The 21,016-nt window shown below is 40.6% G+C and overlaps 1 protein-coding gene across 4 annotated transcripts in view; it reads right to left on the bottom strand.

Moving 5' to 3' along the window:
• Positions 1 to 917: 917 nt before the first annotated feature.
• pdzd2 (PDZ domain containing 2) overlaps positions 918 to 21,016 on the bottom strand; it is a 59,327-nt gene continuing 39,228 nt past the window's right edge. For 2 of the 4 annotated variants that reach the window (XM_065963445.1, XM_020631029.3), the window contains exons 10-26: positions 19,932 to 20,051; positions 17,267 to 17,381; positions 17,092 to 17,165; positions 16,558 to 16,780; positions 15,368 to 15,485; positions 14,656 to 14,788; positions 14,194 to 14,281; positions 13,908 to 14,011; positions 12,976 to 13,138; positions 10,075 to 10,985; positions 8,752 to 8,896; positions 6,276 to 8,637; positions 5,268 to 5,373; positions 5,049 to 5,150; positions 4,237 to 4,489; positions 2,994 to 3,131; positions 918 to 1,490 (exon numbers count right to left, since the gene is read on the bottom strand). In XM_065963445.1, the coding sequence (XP_065819517.1) occupies positions 1,330 to 1,490; positions 2,994 to 3,131; positions 4,237 to 4,489; positions 5,049 to 5,150; positions 5,268 to 5,373; positions 6,276 to 8,637; positions 8,752 to 8,896; positions 10,075 to 10,985; positions 12,976 to 13,138; positions 13,908 to 14,011; positions 14,194 to 14,281; positions 14,656 to 14,788; positions 15,368 to 15,485; positions 16,558 to 16,780; positions 17,092 to 17,165; positions 17,267 to 17,381; positions 19,932 to 20,051 (5,316 nt within the window). In that variant the 3' untranslated portion in view covers positions 918 to 1,329. The remainder of the gene's footprint in view (positions 1,491 to 2,993; positions 3,132 to 4,236; positions 4,490 to 5,048; positions 5,151 to 5,267; positions 5,374 to 6,275; positions 8,638 to 8,751; positions 8,897 to 10,074; positions 10,986 to 12,975; positions 13,139 to 13,907; positions 14,012 to 14,193; positions 14,282 to 14,655; positions 14,789 to 15,367; positions 15,486 to 16,557; positions 16,781 to 17,091; positions 17,166 to 17,266; positions 17,382 to 19,931; positions 20,052 to 21,016) is intronic. The other 2 variants (XM_065963452.1, XM_065963447.1) reach the window with 2 other exon arrangements.

Here is a 21,016-nt window from a genome sequence, read left to right on the forward strand (position 1 = left end):
AGTTTGAGGGTGGGCTCGTGCATGCATGGAAGGAGCAGGGAGTCAGGGAGGCGTGATTGGTTCATCAGATTGATACCTCGTCGCAGACATTTGTCAAAGTTTTTACAGGCTCACAACTGCTACAGATGACAAATTTTCTTGGTTCCTTTTTCAGAGAACGAGTTATTAATTTCTATCAAGACCTAAAGACAATTTCAATCAAAATCTTAAAAAGTCTATCTGTAGAAAATTACCAACCCTGCCTTTGCACTCTATATTTGCTCTATTTATTATTGCTTCATACTATTTGGGGGATATGATCAAAGACATTTCAACACAGTTAGTTCTTTACACTCGCTATACTCTGAAAGTTTTTCTTCTTTTAATTTTGACTGATTTTCACTGATACATTGACACCAAACAGACGGTAAAAACCTCTGCAGCTCATCCTCCAAGTTATCCCGCCATTCACAACTATCACCATGACAACCAGAGGACTTTACACTTACGAGGAGCTAGATGTAAGTGTTAAGGTGTGACTTTTGCCTGCGTTTGAACTTTCTCAGCAAATGAAACACCTTACATATTTATCAGCGCGTAAACTCCATCCTTAATTAGAAGTAAGTTCAAACCAGGCTGCGATTGAACTTACACAGAGCTGCTGACACACTGGAGATCGGAGATTTGCTGAACCAGGATGGGTACTAGGAACTGCGTTTTCCCATAGAGAGCTGTAAAATAATCTACTCGTTAAAAATATCTCGCTATGACAACAGTTTGAATATGTTTTAACAGCGAAGTATGAAAACAAAGAGAATAGTGTTTTACCTGATCACTTGTTCCTGCTTTTTAAATGTAAAACATGGGGATAAGACGCTGATGCTTAAAGTTATTAACAATAAAAAATAAGGAAAAGTCACACCACAAACAGCCGAAGGTCATTTCACATACTGACTTTATTTAAAAAAAGAAACAACTGACATCCAAAATTTTTTTTTTTCTTTTTTCTTTTTTTTTTTTTAAGTTTTCAAAGTGAATCTGTTGTAAACAAACTGCACGTCCCATCTGAAGTAAACCATGATTCAGCATTGCACATCACATCAGTTAGTGGTCCATCCAATTTGACCTTTTTATGAGTAAAAACATGAAACAGGACACAATCTCAAACAAAGTCCATCAGGAGATGTGTCAATAAAAGGGAAATAGCTTCTCCATATGTCTCCTGATTGTCTCCGCTCTCTCTCTGTGTCGTCGTCGTTATACAGACTGTATACTATTTAACAGGCTGCATATTTACTTATACAGTAATAATATATACAGACTGTATATATGTTATTAGACGGTCCATGGTCAGGTTCTGGGTTTGCGGATGAGGAGCTGGTTCGGCCCTTCATCAGAGGCTTTAATGATCTTCCAGGCATCGTGGTGCATGAGGCCCTCCAGAGAGCAGCCGTTAACGGACAAGACTTCATCACCAACTTCAATAACCCTGGACAGCTCAGCAGCGCCCCCTGTTGGAGAGAAGGGAAGTCATCAGCTTTAAGGCCTACATCATGAAATAATTGTCAAAATGTTTGAACTGGGGGCGCGCTGGTGGCACAGTGGCAGGGCGCGCGTCCCATGTGTTGAGACTCTCATCTCAAGCGGTAGGCCCGGGTTCACTTCCACCCGTGGCCCCTTTCCACATGTCATTCCCCGCTCTCTCTCCCTGGTTTCCGACTCTATCCACTGTCCTCTCTCTGAATTAAAGGTACCAAAAAGCCCAAAATAAATCTTAAAAAAAAAAAAAAAATGTTTAAATTGAATAACACACTGCTTGTATGAGTTCTGTTCTGAATGATATTTGATACATCAGGCATTCATTTTTCTAAGCATGCTGATACAAAATGTTTCATATTATATAATTTTTTTCTGCTGGAAGTTCAAACTTTTTGTTCCCCCTCTGAGACGCTTCAGCTGTGGCTCAGGTGCTCCTGCAGCCACATGTCGATGTTCCACTCAACCCCAGATAGCTCCGGTGTGTGAAGGGGTATGGATGGTTAAGTTAATACTGATGGTCACTTCACATAGTAACCTCTGTCATCAGTGTGTGAATGTGTAGGTGAAGACTAGAAAAGTGTTACACAAGCTCAAGTCTATTTACTATTCACTTTATCGACTGCTTTTGTTGATGTTTACATCTTTGTTTTAGTATTTTTTTTTTTAAATTGATCATTCATGTTGTGGAAAATTTAATTAGGAAAAAAAACAATGAGCAAGTGACCCACCCAAACATCCAATAACTCATATATTACTTTTTTTTGTAACAGACTACATTTAAAAACACAATATCAGAAATAAGAATCTCAGTTTAGGCTTTAAATACATAAAATTATGCCATTTAAGCCTTTAATTAGTTAACTTTAACATGAACAAGAGAAAATATCGCTTTATGGAATACATTATGCATAAAGTGGAAAAAATGCTAATAAACAAAATCAGCTTAAACACCTACTGTATTACATTTTATAGACACATATTTAACACGATTTTACGAGAAAAAAGTCACCAAATATAATTATTTTTCTCAATCCAATAAATATCCTTCATGAAGTATCAGCAACAATTTGATTGTTTTTCTGTCTTAATCTCTTTTAAAATTGTCAAACTATTCATGAAAAATCCCATATATGTCACTCCATTTGTGTTGTGCTGCTGTATAAAGGTACTATGGAGAATACTTTGTGCCCCCTGGTGGATCATCTGTGTACTGCATGTATCTGCTTATTCATCAGGTTTTCATGAAGAAAAAGATCTCACTGAAGATGCAGAGTTCTCAATAATGTGTGTATCAAATATGAATCATCATGCTTATATGATAAAGGCCTTCTATGCCTTTGCCTGATATTTCCTTTCAGCTAAAATGTGGATTTACAAACAAAACACGAGGTGACTACAGGAGCAAAGGCCTGAAAACGTGTCAGGATTAAACATATAGAGATGTTAATGTATAAAAGCAGTTTGTAAAGGCTTACCTGTAAAGATGCGTTTGACAGTCAGAGGTCTGTCCCCTCCCTGGCTCGAGGACTTCCCCCCCTCCAGACTGAAGCCCAGACCAGCTGAGGTCTTATGAAGCTCCACCTTCAAAGCTCCGTCTGGACCCACAACCAGCGCTGAAAAAAAAACAACACTCGCACATTTATGAGCAGTTCATACTGCACTCTAATGGAGACATTCAATGTGCGTCCAGCTGATTGAAGCTAACACAAACAGTAAATCATATTACAATCGTCTTCAGTTGGTCTATAGACGAATTGGCTGATTGTTTAGTGGGCGCTCAGGGCTGCCCTCTTGTGGTGGCCGCCTTTCTTAATGAAGTGATGCGTCATTTATTCTGCGATGCTAGTCAGCTTAATCAATAAACAGCTGCATTTAATCATCAAAGACTATTTGCATTGTGAAATACATTTTATTAGATATTAATTAAGGATGTATTTCCTTTTTTCCCCTTCTGTCTAATGAAGCTGGTACGTAATAATAACATGCAGCTCTTACCTGATCATGCTCGCTAGTAGAGGAGCTTCATATAAAAAGTAATTTCATTAACCGCCTGATAATGATCAACTATGTAAATACCATCTACAGGTATAGAGGTAGGACTGGGTATTTCCCACAACCCCATGATACGATACGTAATGACCATGTCCTACACAGAGTTCACTACAACAGCCTTTTCAGCTGGATGTAATTTAAATCTCTATAAGTGCAGCTTCTCCTTGTTTTACGCTTCACTTGCTTTTTCCTTTTTTCTGCGACCACAATGTGTGAGCAACTGCTCTGACGTAATCTTGACTCCAAATCGATCTCTGCTGCAGGTTGAACGATCAAAACGACTTTTACTCTGTTCATAAAAATAAGACTATCCATACAAACTAAAAATGTTAAGTGAGTGAGTTAAACTCACTGTGGAGTGCTACCAAATGATTTGTTCAATACTTTGTTTTGATTTAACATGTTTTGTGTTTTTATTTTGTAAAATTTGATGAAAAAAAAAGTGAGATGTACATTTTTTAATAACATAATGTCAAATATTATTGTTTTATTGTGTTATATAACCTTTCAGTTAACAATTTTCTGATTTTAAGGAGTAAAGCATTTTAAAATACTAGTATTTTTAAATCCAGAGATCCATCGTGGTATAAGAATCTGTGCTGGCTTCCCGTTATCAACACTGGCAGGTTTCTCTTTATGGTCAAAGATGAAAGGTGCGAGTCTCACCTGATCCGGCTCCTAAAGATCTCCTCCCGTTAGAACTCGTCCTCTGTGTTTTTTCAGCGAGGTCGAGTCTCTGTTGACCGTCTCTCTGAATCACCACTAGCGCCTGACTGGACAGCCGGGCCTGATGCAGACAGGACACAGCCTCTCCATGAGTTCTTCCTGCCAGGCTGGTGCCGTTTATGGATAAGATGTTGTCTCCTCTCTGGATCGTCCCTTCCAGGCTGGCTGCTCCTCTGCTGAACACCCGATGAACCTGAACACAAAACGGACGTCAGCTTCATTTACAACATTTATACATCAGTCATTTATCTTTTGTTCCATCTTCTGACATCTCTGTGATAAATAAAGTATCACAAACATCATCATTTATGAACAAAAACAACATTTGTAAAGCTAGAAAACATTAACGGGGCGGATCCAACTGTGATTGTCCACTGTTCTTGTCAGAGGAATCAACTATTTGGGCTGCTTTACATTAGACTGTGTATCTTTTTTTTTCCTTTTCAATGTAACACATTTTCTTATGTTGTGCTTTAAATTGTGATTTTGGACAAACAGCTTCTTTATGACTCTTTAAAGGTACAGTCTGCAACATTTTAAACATGAATATAGCAGATATTTAATATATCCTAACTTAATATATCGGTGAGTGAAGACTTTCTAAAAAGGAGTGAAGTCAAACACTGTTATTAATTCCCCCTGGTCGTATAAATGTGCTTTGTAAATACATTTTCATTCACTTTATTTAGGTTTCATTTAATCTTATAGGGTTTGATTTTTAAAAACAGCATTTAGACTAAGTCTGTACTTACAGTTATTGCTTTCTGCTCGAGGTCCACTCCACCAGCGACACTGAAACCCAGTCCTGTTCCTTCTTCTTTATTCAAGACCACCAGGTGAGTTTCACTGTTAGCCTGACGCAGACACAATGTGACAAAATGATTCATGCTGAAACAATGACGTCTGCACAAGATGTTTCATTTTAAAATGAACTGTATTTAATTCATTAAGTATCAGCAGGATGGTGTTACCTCTGAGAGAGATTTGACCTCCTGCAGCAGAGCAGACACGTCTGATTTCGCCGTCACAGTCTGAAGCTGCTTCTGACTCTCAGGAGACGCAGACAGCTCCTTCAAACTGGAGACAAAAAGAGAAAAAGGAAGAGATTCTATATACTTTATCCTCCATGATGACTTTTATCAATCCTCATCACACTCCCTGGAGTCAAACAGGACTCTAATAGACAGCACACAGTTTAATTCAGAAAAATCTAATCCTGTATTTTGAATTCTGATAAATCCTCCAGTTTGTGTTGTTGAAACTTTTTATTATGATTGAGAAAACCTTGATCTAAAAAATCTGGATCATCGTGATCCCAGCAGAGGGCTGATACAAGATTACAAGGTCAAACAAAACAACATTTTAACATGATAGTTCATATATTAAAACATTGTTTTTATATATATTTAACACTAGGCCAGGTCACCCTTGTTAAAGAGATCTTGAACTCAATGGGTTAATTACCCGGTTAAATAAATGCTGTTTTACTTCAGTGTCAAAGCTTTAGGGTTGTCAAAACATAAAATAGATAATTTCACCAAAAAGTATCATTATCAAACATTGAATAATTAATTTAAAGTAACTTTAATTATGTCAGTTCTTTTGGATTTTGGCGCCCCCTGTGGACAAAGTGTATAGTACGATGTCTTTAAAGCTCTGGGATGATGCAGATTAAAATTATTCATATTTGCTAATCTACATTTTTCTACCAATGATCAGTTAATCCAGCTCCCTTTTCTCCTGGTTTCTTAAAGAAAAACTAAATAAAATCTACCTGATCCAGGTACAGACTTTTAAAGATCAGCAAATTTGGATAAGCAGTGCTTTAAAGGAGACTTCACACTACATCACCAACCCTTGTAACGAGTCACGACTAGGGTCCAAAAGTCACATATTTGTCATTTCCTCACACACAATAGATAATTCAATATTTATCACATCATTATTTAAAATGAGCAGGTTTGAATTGAGCTCCTCACCTGATAGACCAGCCTGCTCTGTGGCTCTCTGAGGTTTTCTGAGGAGTCTCTTCAGTGGATCTAAGATCAGCCCGGCTCACCCTGTTCACCTCTGTCCTCATCAGGGATGAAGGTGGACGGCTTTCAGTCTCTGACGCCGCTGTGGGTACAGGCTCACTGATTCCGGGCTCAGGCTTCTCCTCAGGTGTCCCTTTGGTGAAGTCCTCTGTGCAGATCTTTTCCAGCTCCGGCATACTGAGAGCCCTGAGCTGCCTCAACCGGTTGCGGGCCAGTTTCCCGTGTTTCCTCCGCAGCACCTGAGGCGTCCCAGCCATCTTCTGACCTTCAGTCTCACACAGCGGAGACGTTTTACAGCTTAAATCAGGCAGATCAAGATTTATCAGAGCAATGCTGGATGGAGATTTCCCCAGCATGAGAGGTGTGCTGGTGATCAGGTTGTCCATATAAGGGCTGAAACTCCTGTGTCGTGTCTGGCAGTCGGTCGAGTTCACTAAGTCCATGTAACCGGCGATCCTTTGGTTCAGTGAGGCTCGATATGCCAGAGCGTACGACTGAATGTCACTGCTTCTAGAGACCGGTTTGTCAAAGTGAGCCAGATTCTCGAAGGACTTGATTTTATGTCGCACAGAGAAGGGCTTGTATTTGTCAGAGTCAGAGGGGAAGCTTTGTCTTTCCTCTGACTTTATATAAAGTCTGGACACGCCTGACTTCATGTTCTCACTCATCTCCACCTCAGGGCTGTGTTTGGCGCCGTTACTTGTAGTGAAATGACTTTCTTTAGTCAAACAAAGTGTACCCAGCGCTGCGTTAGTGAACATGCTGTTGTTTTTCTCCACTGTGGCAGTTGAATCTGTGTTTCTATCTGAGAGTTTTGCATCTTTTGTTTCTTTGTGTGAGGATAACGGAGACAGACGGACCTCGATGAATGTCCTCTGAGTTGCAGGAGGTGATGTTAGCTTGGAGTCCTTCTCCTTGGTCGGTTGTGCAGTATGTAATGTGCCCTCAGAAGGTCCGTGGCTGCTCGTAACTCTCTTTCTGACTCTGGGTGAAACAAGGCTGCTGTGTGTGTCAGGCTGGTTATTGGTCTTAGAAAGGCTGGACATGGTTGCTGTTGGCGGTGATTTCGTTGAGTTGCTTGTGTTTAAAGGACTTTCACTCCTCTTAGGTTCTTGGCTCTTGCTCTTTATACTCAGACCCTTCAGTTTGGGAGTGTTTGTCTGTATTAGAGTTTCAGCCTGAGCTTTACAGTTATTACCCCTCACCGGAGCGTCAGATTTATCAAACAGTTTCAGCCCAGGAGTTTTCTTTAGCAAGGAATTAGTTGTGCACTCCAGCAGCTTCTCTGAGTTCGTCGCTGAAGCCGACAGTCTGGCTTCTGATCCTGAACCTGAGATCTCTGATTTCTCTGCTGGTGAATGAGGTGTCTCTGTTTTCAGATGCTTCGGTAAATCTGAGGTCAGTGAGGAGTCTGTCTTTATATTTGCAGAAAAACCCTGAGTGAGACTGTTGGTTTGTGGAGGGGAGGAGCCTCTGTAGACGCTCAGACATGCTTTCATTTTATCACAGGGTTCTATGGAGCTGTCTGTGTTTGAATCTATAGTGGTTACAGGTATCCTACAGCTGGAGGTCTGGTGTTGTTGCCCTGCAGAAGAAACCTGAGAGCATTGTGTTGCTGAGTTCTCTTTGAGCGACTGTGAGACTTCACAGGTCTGATCCAGGTGAGTGTTTTGAGTTGTGGTTTGGTGAAAAGATGAATACCCGTTTGTTTTACGGCTTGAATTCTGTTGCTGCACGTCCAAAGAACAAAGCTCCACCTCCTCCTCATCTGATGACGGCTCACGTCGTGCGCTGTTGGATAACTTAATGACCAACACGCTGCTGTCAGGGGACGAGTCACTGTCTGAATCACTGTCGTCTCCTGGGCTGTACATACATGTAGGACCAGCAGCAGGGCTCTTCTCCTGTGTTGTCTCCACAGAGAGGATGGTACCTTCGTCTTTTCCCTCTCCTCTAACAGAAAGATCTGTTAGGTCAGAGTCAGACTTTGATGGATCCTGATTCTCAGTTTCCTCAGGTGGAGTCACAGTGGTTTGTTCTGAACAACAGGATTCAGGCTCATAGGAGAATTTTGTGTTTGTGCTTTTATCACTGCTGGGGCTCAATACTGATAAGATATCATCAATATTTGTGATGGGGATTTTAAAGTCTTCATCTATTTCGGCAATGTGGTTTGAAGTTACTGAATTTTCACTCATTTTTGCTTCTTCATCAGACGTCCCCTGAGCAGATCTGGGTGCTTTCTGTCTGGCGGCTCCATCACTGTTACCTGACGACATGATCAGACTGGACAGATGATCTACAGCTGGGAACAGAAAGAGAGGTAAACAATATTTAGGACTTCAAGTAGAAGTTCATTGGAGCACAGACCATGCTCTATTTAATACTTCCTTAAAAGTGGTGTTATGTACGCCCTTACCTGACACTGGTTTCTTCACTTCTATGGACAGAGTCATTGGAAGATTGAGCATGAGCTCACAGATTTCCTGGTAGCTAGAGGAACAAACCAGCTTATCTCCAATTTTTACAATCTCATCTCCAGGACACAGCTTTCCTGCAGATTCCTATAAGTGGGATGAAACAGGAGAGAAACAAATAAGCTGTGGTGTAAAGGAATCATCTTCCCTTGAGCCACAAACAGCATCACACATCAAAGAAGCTCATATGTTTTCAGTAAATTAAAGAGGTACAGCATAAGATCATTCAACAGATATGAAACCTCCCAGAATGCAATGCACGCCTGCTCGTGGTACCTACAGTCTCTAAAAGTAGTATGGGAGGTAGAGCCTTCAGTCATCAGGCTTCTTTAGAATCTTCTACCAGTCAGGGTCCAGGAGGCAGACTCCCTATCTACCTTTAGAAGTAGGCTTAAAACTTTCCTTTTGAGAAATCATATAGTTAGAGCTGGCTCAGGCTTGGAGCAGCTCCTAGTTATGCTGCTATAGGCTTAGACTGCCGGGGGACCTGGCACTCTATTTATCTTTATAGCTTAATGTACCATTGATACATGGTAAATGTACTTGAATTTGAAGAGTGCATTTCTAGTCTTCTTTTACACTTTACTTTCACCCATTCAAACACTAACGGCAGAGGACGCTACGTAAAATGCCCAACTGCCAATCTGTTCTATGAATTCCACTCAGACACATTCAGATGCTGCTGGCGTAACAGTGGGAGCAATTTGGGGTTCCCTGTCTTGCCCAGGACATTTAGACCTGATACTACTATCTTCCTAAGAGTGTCTGTACTCAGCTGCCTGTCAGGTTTGTGTAATTCAGTGTTTTGATTGCCTGCTGGAGTGGCTCTGCCAACTTCAACTGCTACAGTTATCTATATATCTAAATTGTCTTTTTTATTTTTCTTTGTCTCTTTCTGTTTGTCTCTACCCATGTCTCTCTTTTCCTTTGTTTCTCCGTATATATCCCAGTTTCTCTGTCCATCCAGACGCAGCAGATGTCTGTTCACCAATGAGCGTGGTTCAGCTAGGGGTTTCTGTAATAGGCTGTATGAAAGACGGACGTCTCAACCCATTGGTTTTTGAAGATGATTTATGAAGTTGTTTCTGCGTAACTTTTGCCAGGTGCCTGCTCATTGGTGGATTAGTTCTGGATCCTTGTAAATAAGTTCATGAAGCCTGATCAGACCTGCTCATTATGCAATGTTCCATGTTAAAGCTTGTGTTGTCATTTAGCACAACATTAAATAAAAAATGACTGAACTGGTTGAAACCATTGAGACGTACCCTGTCTGCTGCTCCTCCAGGTTTTAACCCGGTGATGACAACCTTCAGAGGGGACGACATGATCTCCAGATCCAGTCCGTACGACTCATCCTCTCTCCTCCACAGAGTCACTGTGTCGATAGTACACACACCTGCAAGCTCACTGGTTTCTCCCTTCTTATAGTGGTGATGTGGAATCAGCCCAGCAGTAGTGTTTTTCCCACCCTGAGAAGCCTGGGCCGGGGGCTGGGAGGGGGTCGAACCTGGGGAGGGCTCATCAGCTCTGGACTTCTGCTGCTGGGTCAGGTTTGGTGCTTCAATGCTCATCATACTTTTGACTCGCATTACTGCTTTGTGCTCGAGCTTGGGGGAGCGCTTTGACTCCACCTGTCCATCATCTTTATTGACGGCGCTCTCAGTGTTGATGGTCAGATTAGACGACCCCGCACTCCCTGCTCTGTGCTCTGAGGGGCAGCGGATAGGCATGAAGGGGGACTCAGAACCAGGCAGGGCTTCCTCACACTGAGAGAAACTACAATGAAGCAGAGACGCCACGTCGCTGCTTCCCTGATAATCTCCTCCGTTCTCACTGTCCCCATCTACATTTAACGAAGACGTAGCGGAAACAATGGCTAAATCAGTTTTCGATTTGTGGGATTCTCTGGCGCCACTGAGGTTAACCGAGTTGGTTTTGGTTGCCTTGTCGAAGAGTCCAGCGTTGTCAGAATCGTCTTCGTCACTAAGCTGCTCCTCGAAGCACATCACCCGTCGCTGCCGGAGGAGCGGGCTCCGCATCGAGGTGGGACTGGAGACAGAGATGGGCGGGCAAACTGCCTCTGCATGCTGATGGGCGTGGGAGGGGGCGGCGTTCTTGTCTTGTGATGCGCTGTAGACGGATTCCCTCTCCACTTGTGTCAGAGACGGGGTGAAAGCTGAGAAAGAGACGCAGGTAATTCAGTACAGTCAAAATCAGGTGTGGTGACTGAAATTAAAAGCTTTTAATATGAACACATACTTTTCATTTCAAGATAAAAACAGACAAATAAAACAATGTGTCCTAAAGAATTTAAACTTTCAACATCATGGGCCTTTTTTCTGAATTGGACATCGTCTAAGGCCCCATCAGATTTCCCCCCTTGGCGGTACCCTCAGATTTTTTGCACTCCCATGTTTGGTAGGGTGTGCCTTTCTCCTGCAGATTGAGGAATAGTTTCCTCTTTGCTGTTCTCCAAAAATAGCATTTTGAAATATGATATCCAAACAGAGTGGCAGAAGTTAATTCCCAATAATCTTTGCAAACTTGGGCAGCCTAATATTAAACATGATATCCATTCAAGGAAAAGAAGCCAACAACAATTCATGCCAAATGTATTAAATCTGTAGAAAAACACGGAGGGCCTGTGAGCTAGTTTAGACAGGCAACTCAAGCTACAGTGATTTCACAATGGCCTGCTTCATTCTCCACAAACACATGACAAACTGATCCTCCTGCTTTGGTGGTTTATTTAAGATGAAAGATTTCCAATCTCTCCCTCTGCTTGGTCATTGCCTGCGCTTCCCTGCACCAGTACTGCACTCTTACTTTCAACCCTACCACCAACAACACAACCACCCCAGCATCCACATCCTGACTGGGCTTTTCAGATATTATCTCATCACTCCTCAAATTTCAGCAGGTGAAACAAGCTGCGAGGAGTGATGAGGTCGGAGTCTAAATGCCAAACTCAAACTATGTTCTGCTGCTGCAATAAACATTTAAACCCAACTGTGAGATGGCTGACTGAACTTAGTTTAATGTAGATACAGAACAACATGTAACTGGATACAGGCAATTAAAAACATCAATATCAACAAGGTCAAAAAACATGTACATAGTACATATGTACATATATATCTATGTACAACTGTACATAGTACAGTTTTCTTGTCTCTGAGGGTAGGTGGAAAAACAATTAGCGCTCCAAAACTAAAGGTTTGACCGAGGGAAGGAATTGGGATTTGGCCTCAATCTGAGATGGAAATTCCTGCCCTAGAATATACTTCTGTAAAGAATAATAAATTAGGATTACTGTCTTTGAGACACAACGTTTGACAGTTTCAGAAACAAAAAACAGAGCCCACATTCTGGAAAAAGAACCCTGTAAAGCCCATCAATGTTTGATTACAAATATTCTTATTGGATGTCAGACACACCACTTCCCCCTACATTGGCTGGTATTTGCTTACAGTCTGACCTACTTTAGATATGAGAATGAAGTTAAAAAGGATGTCCATGATAGTAAGCTGCACTGTGCAGTTTTATTTGTATAGAGATTATTAAAATGCTAAATAGTTGTCCGGTACGAGCCCATTAAATTCTATTAATGCTTATTATCTCTTTTGCTCCCCAAATGGACTGTTTTCCTCCAGAGCCCACTCAAATGTGGTTAGTTAATATTAATCCCACTCTAAATGGATAGGAGAATGCTTCTGGTACTAAAAATGTCCTCTTTGGACCTTTCAGATTCTTTGTGCAGTCATATGAAGTTTTCTGTTTATAGATAAAGATAAAGATAAAGATAAACTTTATTGATCCCCTGTGGGGGAAATTTGTGCATTACAGCAGCTCAAGAAAACAGGGGATGGGAAATAATTATTAAAAAATAAAGATAGAAGTAAAAAATCAAATCAAACATAATAATAGATAAAGTCTAAAATGTCAAAAAGTTTTGCTCAAAATGCCTTTCAACGAAAGAAACTTGTCCCAGCTGGTGCTGCTGTTTGATATTCATGAAAATATTCAAAATAATCTGTGTGCTCAAGTTAGATGTTCTGTTGGAGGGTGTCAGATTGACATCTGATCAAGTTTCAGTGACTTTAAAGAGAGATATATTGAAGCGAATTGGAAACTCTTTGATGGTGTTTCCACAGATGAATGTTTACCATGTGTCTGTGATAAGCTGTCATCCATGGAGGTAACGCAGCTCTGCTGGTGTATGGCCTCATCGCTGGTCGAGCCAGTCAGCAAGGACTCGGAGAACGAGTTCGTGGAAACATCCTGAGGGAAGTACTGAGACAGCTCGCTCTCTGAGCTCAGCGACCCCTGCTGGAGGAAATGAGAACAGAAAAAGCAGCACATGTTTTTAAAGCCATTTTTGAAAAGAAAGCTACATTTAAAGATGAAATAAAGAAATAGCCAATGAAAGAAGTGGATAAAAGGGTAAATGATGTCCCGCTATCTGAGTCTGTGTCACAGATCATCAGTGGTAAGTGGTGACACAGAAACTCCAGCTGGCTTCAAGTATTCATCCTGTCATCTGCTGTTTGTTTTTTTTCTACCATAAACCAACTCTCCTGTTATTCTTGAACCAGACACTTCCTCCTGGTTCTGCAGGTTATTTGACTCCTGTAATTTCACTCCATTCGCAGAGAACCAACATTAACCAGGGGCCTCACAAATAAAAGTAATTATTGGAGGCTGTGTATTTCTTTGTGCTTTCAAAATCACACGGCTAATCACCAACTACATCCAATCAAACACAGAGGTCATGTTAGAAGACATCTTGTGCATACGTGGTTGTCTTTATAATTCTTGAGGGTTTTTTTCATTTTATTCATGGAGGAAGAGGATATGTAATAAAAATGACTTCAAATCATTCATGATTCATCAAGTCATTTTTTCTTTCAGATTTAGCTTTAAAATCTAAAAAGGGAAACATATTTATCTTTTACTGTATTTATTTAGAGGTCACATATTATGCTTAGTACAATTTAAAAAATGCACATATTAGTGTTTTTCTTATACTAATATGTGTCCCTAGCCTGGGACACAAATGAGTTTAATATTTAATATTTAATATTAAATAAAATCTTACTCTGCTGGCCGGTTCGAGGAACCTCTTCATGGTCCAGCTGAGAAGGGGCGAGCCGTCTCCCTGTCGCTCCTTCACCGCCAGGCCGGGACTCTTACAGGACACACCTGCAGGTTACACACAGGTTATCAGACACCACAAACATGAATAATATTCAACTCTTACGTCTAAGCCGACCTAATAAGCTTATTTAATACCTTTGATTAAACTATAATGCTGACATTTCTGATTGGACAGAGCTAACCAGTAAAATGATACGAAACTGTAAACAAAGGTAGAGATGTCAGACCTTGAGGGTGAGAGGAGATTCTGTTTTTGTTCATTTTGTCCCTGAGTGTAGATCGAGTTATAATCTGATCCATCTCCTGCTCTGAAACCTGAGGAGACACAACAACATGCAGGAGATGAACACAACTGAGAGAAGCTGGAACAACGAGGCCTTATATCAACAGAGGAGTAAAGAAAGAAAACAGAGAATTTGATAAATTAATACAGATAGACCATGTTTCAAAGGCACATGTTTCAAGAGGTAAGGACACTCCATGATGTGTTTGCAATACCTGTGTTAAAATACTTTTAAATAAACTTATTTTAGTTGATGTTTAACTAACCTTCATCTGTAGCACCAGAAAATCTGGCTGACAGTCCACGAACTTACTATCTGACACTTTACCAAATCATTCAGCTCCTCTTTGAAAGACAAACGAGAGTAGATCAAACTCTAAGAACAGAGACACACATTAGCTCGTACCTTTGGGTTGGGGTGTCTGCTGATGATGAGACTGACCGGTCCAGGTCCACACTCACTGAGGATGGCATAGGCCTCACTGAGAGCAGCGTGACGGAGACTGACCGAGTCCACCTCCAGGATCTGATCTCCACGACTGAACACAGAAAAAACATCAACACCACTTTTGTCAAAGAACTGTGTAAGATTCAGCCAGTCAGAGACGGCTCTACATAAACTTGAAAACTACATCAGAAGGATTAAAAAAGAGAACTAAGTGGCAGTCTTCCTTCTTTTAGACTGGCATTGTTTTCTTTTTTCTATAGCCTTGCTTGTGTTGTTCTTACTCTCTGATGTTCGTCGCTTTGGATAAAAGTGTCTGCTTTTTTTGAGTTGCTGTTTTGCAGGTTCCTCAATAAATTAGTCTGTGTGTGATAGTATGAGACTTCTGTGGTTCAAACAGTTACTACAGATTTATACAATATTTGTGTAATGCAATAACGCAATAAACTTCCCAATAAAGACGACAGCAGACCTTAAGTCCTGTGTTCTGTGAGGTTAAATGTCTGTTTTTATCACTGTAGACTGGTGTGTTTGTAGATAGTGATGTCACAGCTGTTTGTGGTTATGAAATCATCTCCCTCTTTAACGTAAAGGTAGATCTTTCTTTCTTTAACTATAGAGCCCAGGTTTAACACTTCATTTTTTAACATTTAGAGAGGGCTGATTTTGTTACCTGAGTCTGCCATCCATCTTGGCCACAGATCCCAGAGCCAGACTGTGGATGTAGATCCCAGGAGCAGAGTTCTCCAGAGTGAGACAGCAAACGCCGATCCCCAGTCCCACATTGGGCTCTGAAATAAAACACACCTTGTGTCACAAAACATGAAAAACACCCACACTCATTGTCAGAAGTTAGGCTCACTGGCTCATTTAGACTGCAGATATAAAAACATCACGGAGGAACACAGTCTGTTTGAATGATGTGATTTTGAATAAATCTCAGTTTCTTTTGAATTGTCCCTCTTATGATGAGTTAAGAACAAGTACGATAATTGAAATATATACAGTACATTCAAAATGTTTTGGATCACTGATGATGACAGGATCAGTGTTTTTTCACTTTTAATCTTTAATCGCTAGAAGGAATCAGGATGGTTATTTGATCAGAATTATTATCGGTAAGTGTGTGCTTCTGGTTTCTGGTCTCTTTGTATTAATGATGGTGAAACTTGTCATGGGTGGAGGGTTTTATGCATGACACAATAATAAAAAGATATAAAAATCTAGTGTTTACAGCATCCTACAGCCTTTATCTACAGCTAGACTCAACTGTGACATCTAGTGGTGAAATCTTCTGAAAAATAAAGGAATGAGGTCATTAAACAATGCTCCGTTGTTGGACATGTGCAATTATATATTCAGTCATGGAATGGCAGCTGGATTACAAATCAGCGTCATCATACATTAATGAGGGTTGGCATCAGTCACAGAGAATACACTGATGATGCTAAACAATCCATAAAACCCTCTGCAGCTCATACTCATCCTCCCAGATAGCCCACCTTTCAAAACCATCACCAGGTCAACCAGGTTATTTTTACGGATTACTTTACACCTACTGCAGTAGGAACCAGATGTAAATGTTATCAATGTTAGTAAGGCGTAAACTCCATTGTAAATCAGAATTAATTTTTCACACTTTAAATTAATTTTATATTTACATTTTTTAAGACTCATTTTTGACATTTAAGAATCGTGCAAATACAACAACATACATACAGGGTTCAATGGCTCAAAAAAATATTCAGTTTGAGGCTCAAAAAGAGGTTTTTTTAAATAACTTTCAGGGTTTTAGGACATGTGGAAACAAAGAAGTGCAACTGTCTGATATGTTTCTCTTGGTTCTCCATCCGCTGAGCTCACCTTTATTCAGTGTCACCTCCATGATGATGCAGTCTTTGGGACCAGGTCCGGGGCCCCTGCGACCCTCAGTATCTTCAAACCCTGCAGGGACTGGCGTCCCCCCGCTTGTGTTGGAGTTTGGTGAGTTGGAGCGGCTGAGGAGGGTGGGGGTGGGACACGGGGTCAGACTGGGACTACGAAGACGAGTCCGAATGGTCAGAGTCACCACTCCTTTCTTCAGCTGCTGTTTGAGGAAACAAGATTCAATGTCAAAGGGGACACTTAGTCAATTTTAGATTTTACTTTCGTCCTTAGTTTGAGAAAATATTTAACGCATAGATTTATCCTAAAACAAGAAAAAAGTCTTAAAAAGTCTTTGGTGACTTCTCCATTAATGAGATCAGCTAACTTTGATAAATGAGTTGGACGTCATCAAGATTCGAGGTGAAACAAAATCTTTGAAACATGTCAAAGACATTTTCTATTCCAGGGCTTCTTTTCTGCAGCTTTTCATGTCTGATTGAACAGTTCTTGTCAGTCGAACATGAGGTGTACCTTGAAGGTCTGGATGGCCTGTTGGTGTGTGAGTCCCTGCAAAGATTCTCCGTTCACCTCCAGAATCTCGTCTCCTTCACACAGAAGAAAACAATCAATCACAGTCTAAATGAAGATTACTCATATGTCATAAGCTCTCCTAGTTCAGTCAAAAAGATCCAAGGTAATGTTTTACCCTCTTTCAGCCGTCCATCAGCGGCTGCAGCTCCGTGAGGGAAAATGGTTTTCACAAAAATCCCCATCTGACCCCGAGCTGAGTCCTGACCTCCAACAATACTGAAGCCAAGACCCTGAAATAACAAAAATGCAATGAAGAGCATTTAGAAATATATGTTTTAGTTTGAAGGCTGTGACAGAAGAAAGAAGATACCTGCAGTTTAAACTCAGGTGTCACGCCTTCCTAACATCTCTGTGAATCTTCCACTTCAAACTAAAAGCACTGATGTTTGATGTTTGATGTGTGATGTTTTTTCTGTTGTTGATTTATCCCTACAGGAAAATAAAATCTCTCCCCAGTTTCTGCTCAAGCTTTTTCAACATGTAAGACATCAGAGCTTTGAAAGAGGGAGGACAGTTAGAGGTTAATGATATTTTCTTTAAGTTTTATTGAACTTTATTGAAAAAGTTTGTAATTTCAACATAAAATCTAAAGAGCGTATTGTCATGTAACGTGCTTTCAAACAGACTATTGTTTTGACAAATGGGTCAAAAGGTGTTTTTGCCTAAATGTTTATTTAACCATTACTTTATCAGGAAGATTCCCAAAAAGATACAGACTCTGTTTGGAGTCCTGGCCAAGACAGCAGCATCATCCTCTTTTAAAAAAAGTCCATACATATAGAATAATCTAAGGTTTGTTAACAGCTCATAACAAGTGAGCGGAGTAAACAACTTCAAAAGCCTTTTTTAAGAGTTTAAGGTCGACTGTTTGATCGTATTTAATTTACGTGTCATGCACACAAAGTGCCCAACCCTCATGAGCTTACACGACACCAGAAACACAGCTGCAGTCAACCAACAATTAATCACAAGCAGAAACGGCTGGGCCCCTGATAGGCCCAGAGAACGGGCCCTCCCAGGGTATGATTTAAATCAACGTATGCACATTTGATCAGTAGTTTTAGCGCTAGCCTCCTGGCTAACATTAGCTCCCCCTGCCTTTGCTTCCACCAGCCTTTAGAGCCGACTGAAATAAGTTTGTTTGTTGTTAACAAGTTCTTGATGGGGTCAAATGCCCCAGCCTGCTCCCTCCTTCTCTTCATCTTTCTTTTCTGGCTTCCATACTTTGTGCAGGTCCTGGAGTCGCTATACTTCTTCCAACGTAACTGTCATTAAGAGTTAAGTTATCTGGGACCGCTTACGTCGGTAACATCAGAAAGAAAAGGCTCATATCATTTTAAACAGAGGGGGTTTATATTTTGAAAGAGGCTACATTTTACTGAAGCAACAATAAATTAAATGTGTGTTTTTGTTGCTTTAAGAGGTAATGGTGAGTATGTATGTGTTAAATAAAATGTGGTCATTGTGGCTTAAAGTTAGGATGCACCATGTTTGTCTTTCTTAAGCTCCATGGGCCCCTCCTCATGTGACAGGTCCCCAGAAAGCTTTCCCCATTTACCTTCCTTATGGATGGCCTTGATCACAAGTAATGACAAGTTGCATGATCCTTTTACAGCTCAGTCTTAAACATTACATCCTACTTATCTTCTGGGCTTTGCAGATTCAGTCTGCTACAAGGTTCCTCTTCTAAATCAAAACTCATTTTTTTATTATCATCAAGCCAGAAAAAAATCTGCATACACATGAAGGCAGCTCATGTCTTGTTAACATACGTTATCGTAAATAGTTGTATTTATTTGCAGCACAGGGAGAACAAAGAGAAAACTGCACACACAGGCTTAGATCAAAGTTTGAACACAAAACTGATTCACATCGAGTCGAGTCACACCACTGCAGCACAATGCTGCGGTGGTGTTCATATTTTCATTGATAATAAATAACAAAGTTCACCTTTATGCTTGATAATGTTGTGAACGACAATAAAAATTTATCACATAAGACACTTAATTCAACTTACTTCACCATCACTTTGATCAGCGGAGATGCATTGCTTACAAACGGCAAATACTGAATCCATCTTTATGTGGTTAAAGGGCAGCCGAGAGCTGATTATCCATTTGCCATTTTTGTATGTTTACACCTCAACGTTTTGCAGTAAGAGTGTCCATGCAAGTGTTGTTTCATTACAAAGTCACACTGCCAGATACTGGTCTGACTTGTATACTACTGGAGGCGTGCGCACCAAGGTTGTTATCAAAACGTTCACGTATGAACGCAGAACTTTTTTGAATACAAAAAAAAATGATTCCGTTTTCAGAGGATCATTTTCATGTAAATATGGCCATAAAGACAAACCATAAGACATACTCACATTCACACCTACAGGCAATTTAAGGTCACTAATTAACCTAACCAGGATGTCTTTAGACTGTGAGAGGAAGCCAGAGTACCTGAAGAGAACACTCAACTACACACAGCATTGTGCATCACTACAGCATCACAATATGAACCTTAATTTGGTAATATTATGATGATGATGATGATGTCGCAGCAAGACGGTTACATTTGTTAATTAAGAATTCATTATTCATGTAAGGACACATTTAACAACACACAGCTTTATCTGTGAGCACACACACACACACACACACACACACACACACACACACACACACACACACACACACACACACACACACACACACACACACACACACACACACACACACACACACACACACACACACACACACACACACACACACACACACAGCTCTCACCTTGCCCTGGCCTTTCATCAGCACGATGCTGGAGATAATGGACGGCTGTGCCAGTCGCCATGGAGACTCCACTTGAACGGTGCTCAGAGAGCGAGCTGATTTCTTAATGATCTGATACTCCTGAAAGAGAGAGGATCAGAAAAATTGAAAAACACTCAAGTGGATTTAAATACATCACTTTTCTGTTTTTGGAACAAATCGTCTTTCTTTTCTGAGGCCAACTTTATTTTAATGACTTTTCTTTTTCCATTTTTTTAAGGTTGATGACGATGAAGATGATGATGAACAATCCTCATCTTTATGGCAACAATATGTAGAAATTCAGTTTGGTGCATTTTGACGCCTACAGAAGGTCTCAGAGTGGAACTGCACTGTTATCATAATGCCGTTAACTCCTCCCCTTGTCACTGTGAGAAGCCAAAGAACCATGTCGACTGACAAGGCTCAGTAATATTTAAAGACTTTGAGTAAATATGACTCTGCTAGTGTCTACAGCCTGATTCTTTATTCAAACTTTTTGTATGTGGAGTATTTGTATTCAACTGTTACCATGATGTCTGTGGTGTAGCTGTTCACACTTTTACACAAAGTGCTGAAAGTTGAAAGTTATTAGACTTTGAAACTACTATTCTAAGGTTGAAAAGTTGCATATTGTTGCTTTACTACAAAAAGAATCAAATCTGCCTGATGCTGCTGCACAGAAACCTCCGGGAGCTCTGTGCATGCAGCCTTTCATTCTTGATCCTATAGTCTCTAAAACCAGTCTGGGTGTCTTCAGGTCTCCCCCGCTGAACCAGTTTGTGTTCAGGGTCAGAGAGAGTCCCTTTGCACCTTTAAGTAAAGACTTAAGTTCTGAGCCTTGAACCCTCCTTCAGATATTCTCCTTTAACCCCTCAGACCCCCCTCCTCTCTCCTGCGTCCCTCGTTCTACCTGGGCTCATCTCACCTGCCTGACAACCTGGTGCTATATAATCATCTCCATCTTTGTACCAAAAGTCTCCATGAATGTCCAATGAAAAAACGTTTCTAAAAATCCTGTTCATCATCTCTTCAAAATGTGCTCGGTCAGTTGTTAAACGTACTAT

This window comes from Labrus bergylta, chromosome 2, assembly GCF_963930695.1.
Source record: "Labrus bergylta chromosome 2, fLabBer1.1, whole genome shotgun sequence".
Lineage (NCBI taxonomy): Eukaryota > Metazoa > Chordata > Actinopteri > Labriformes > Labridae > Labrus > Labrus bergylta.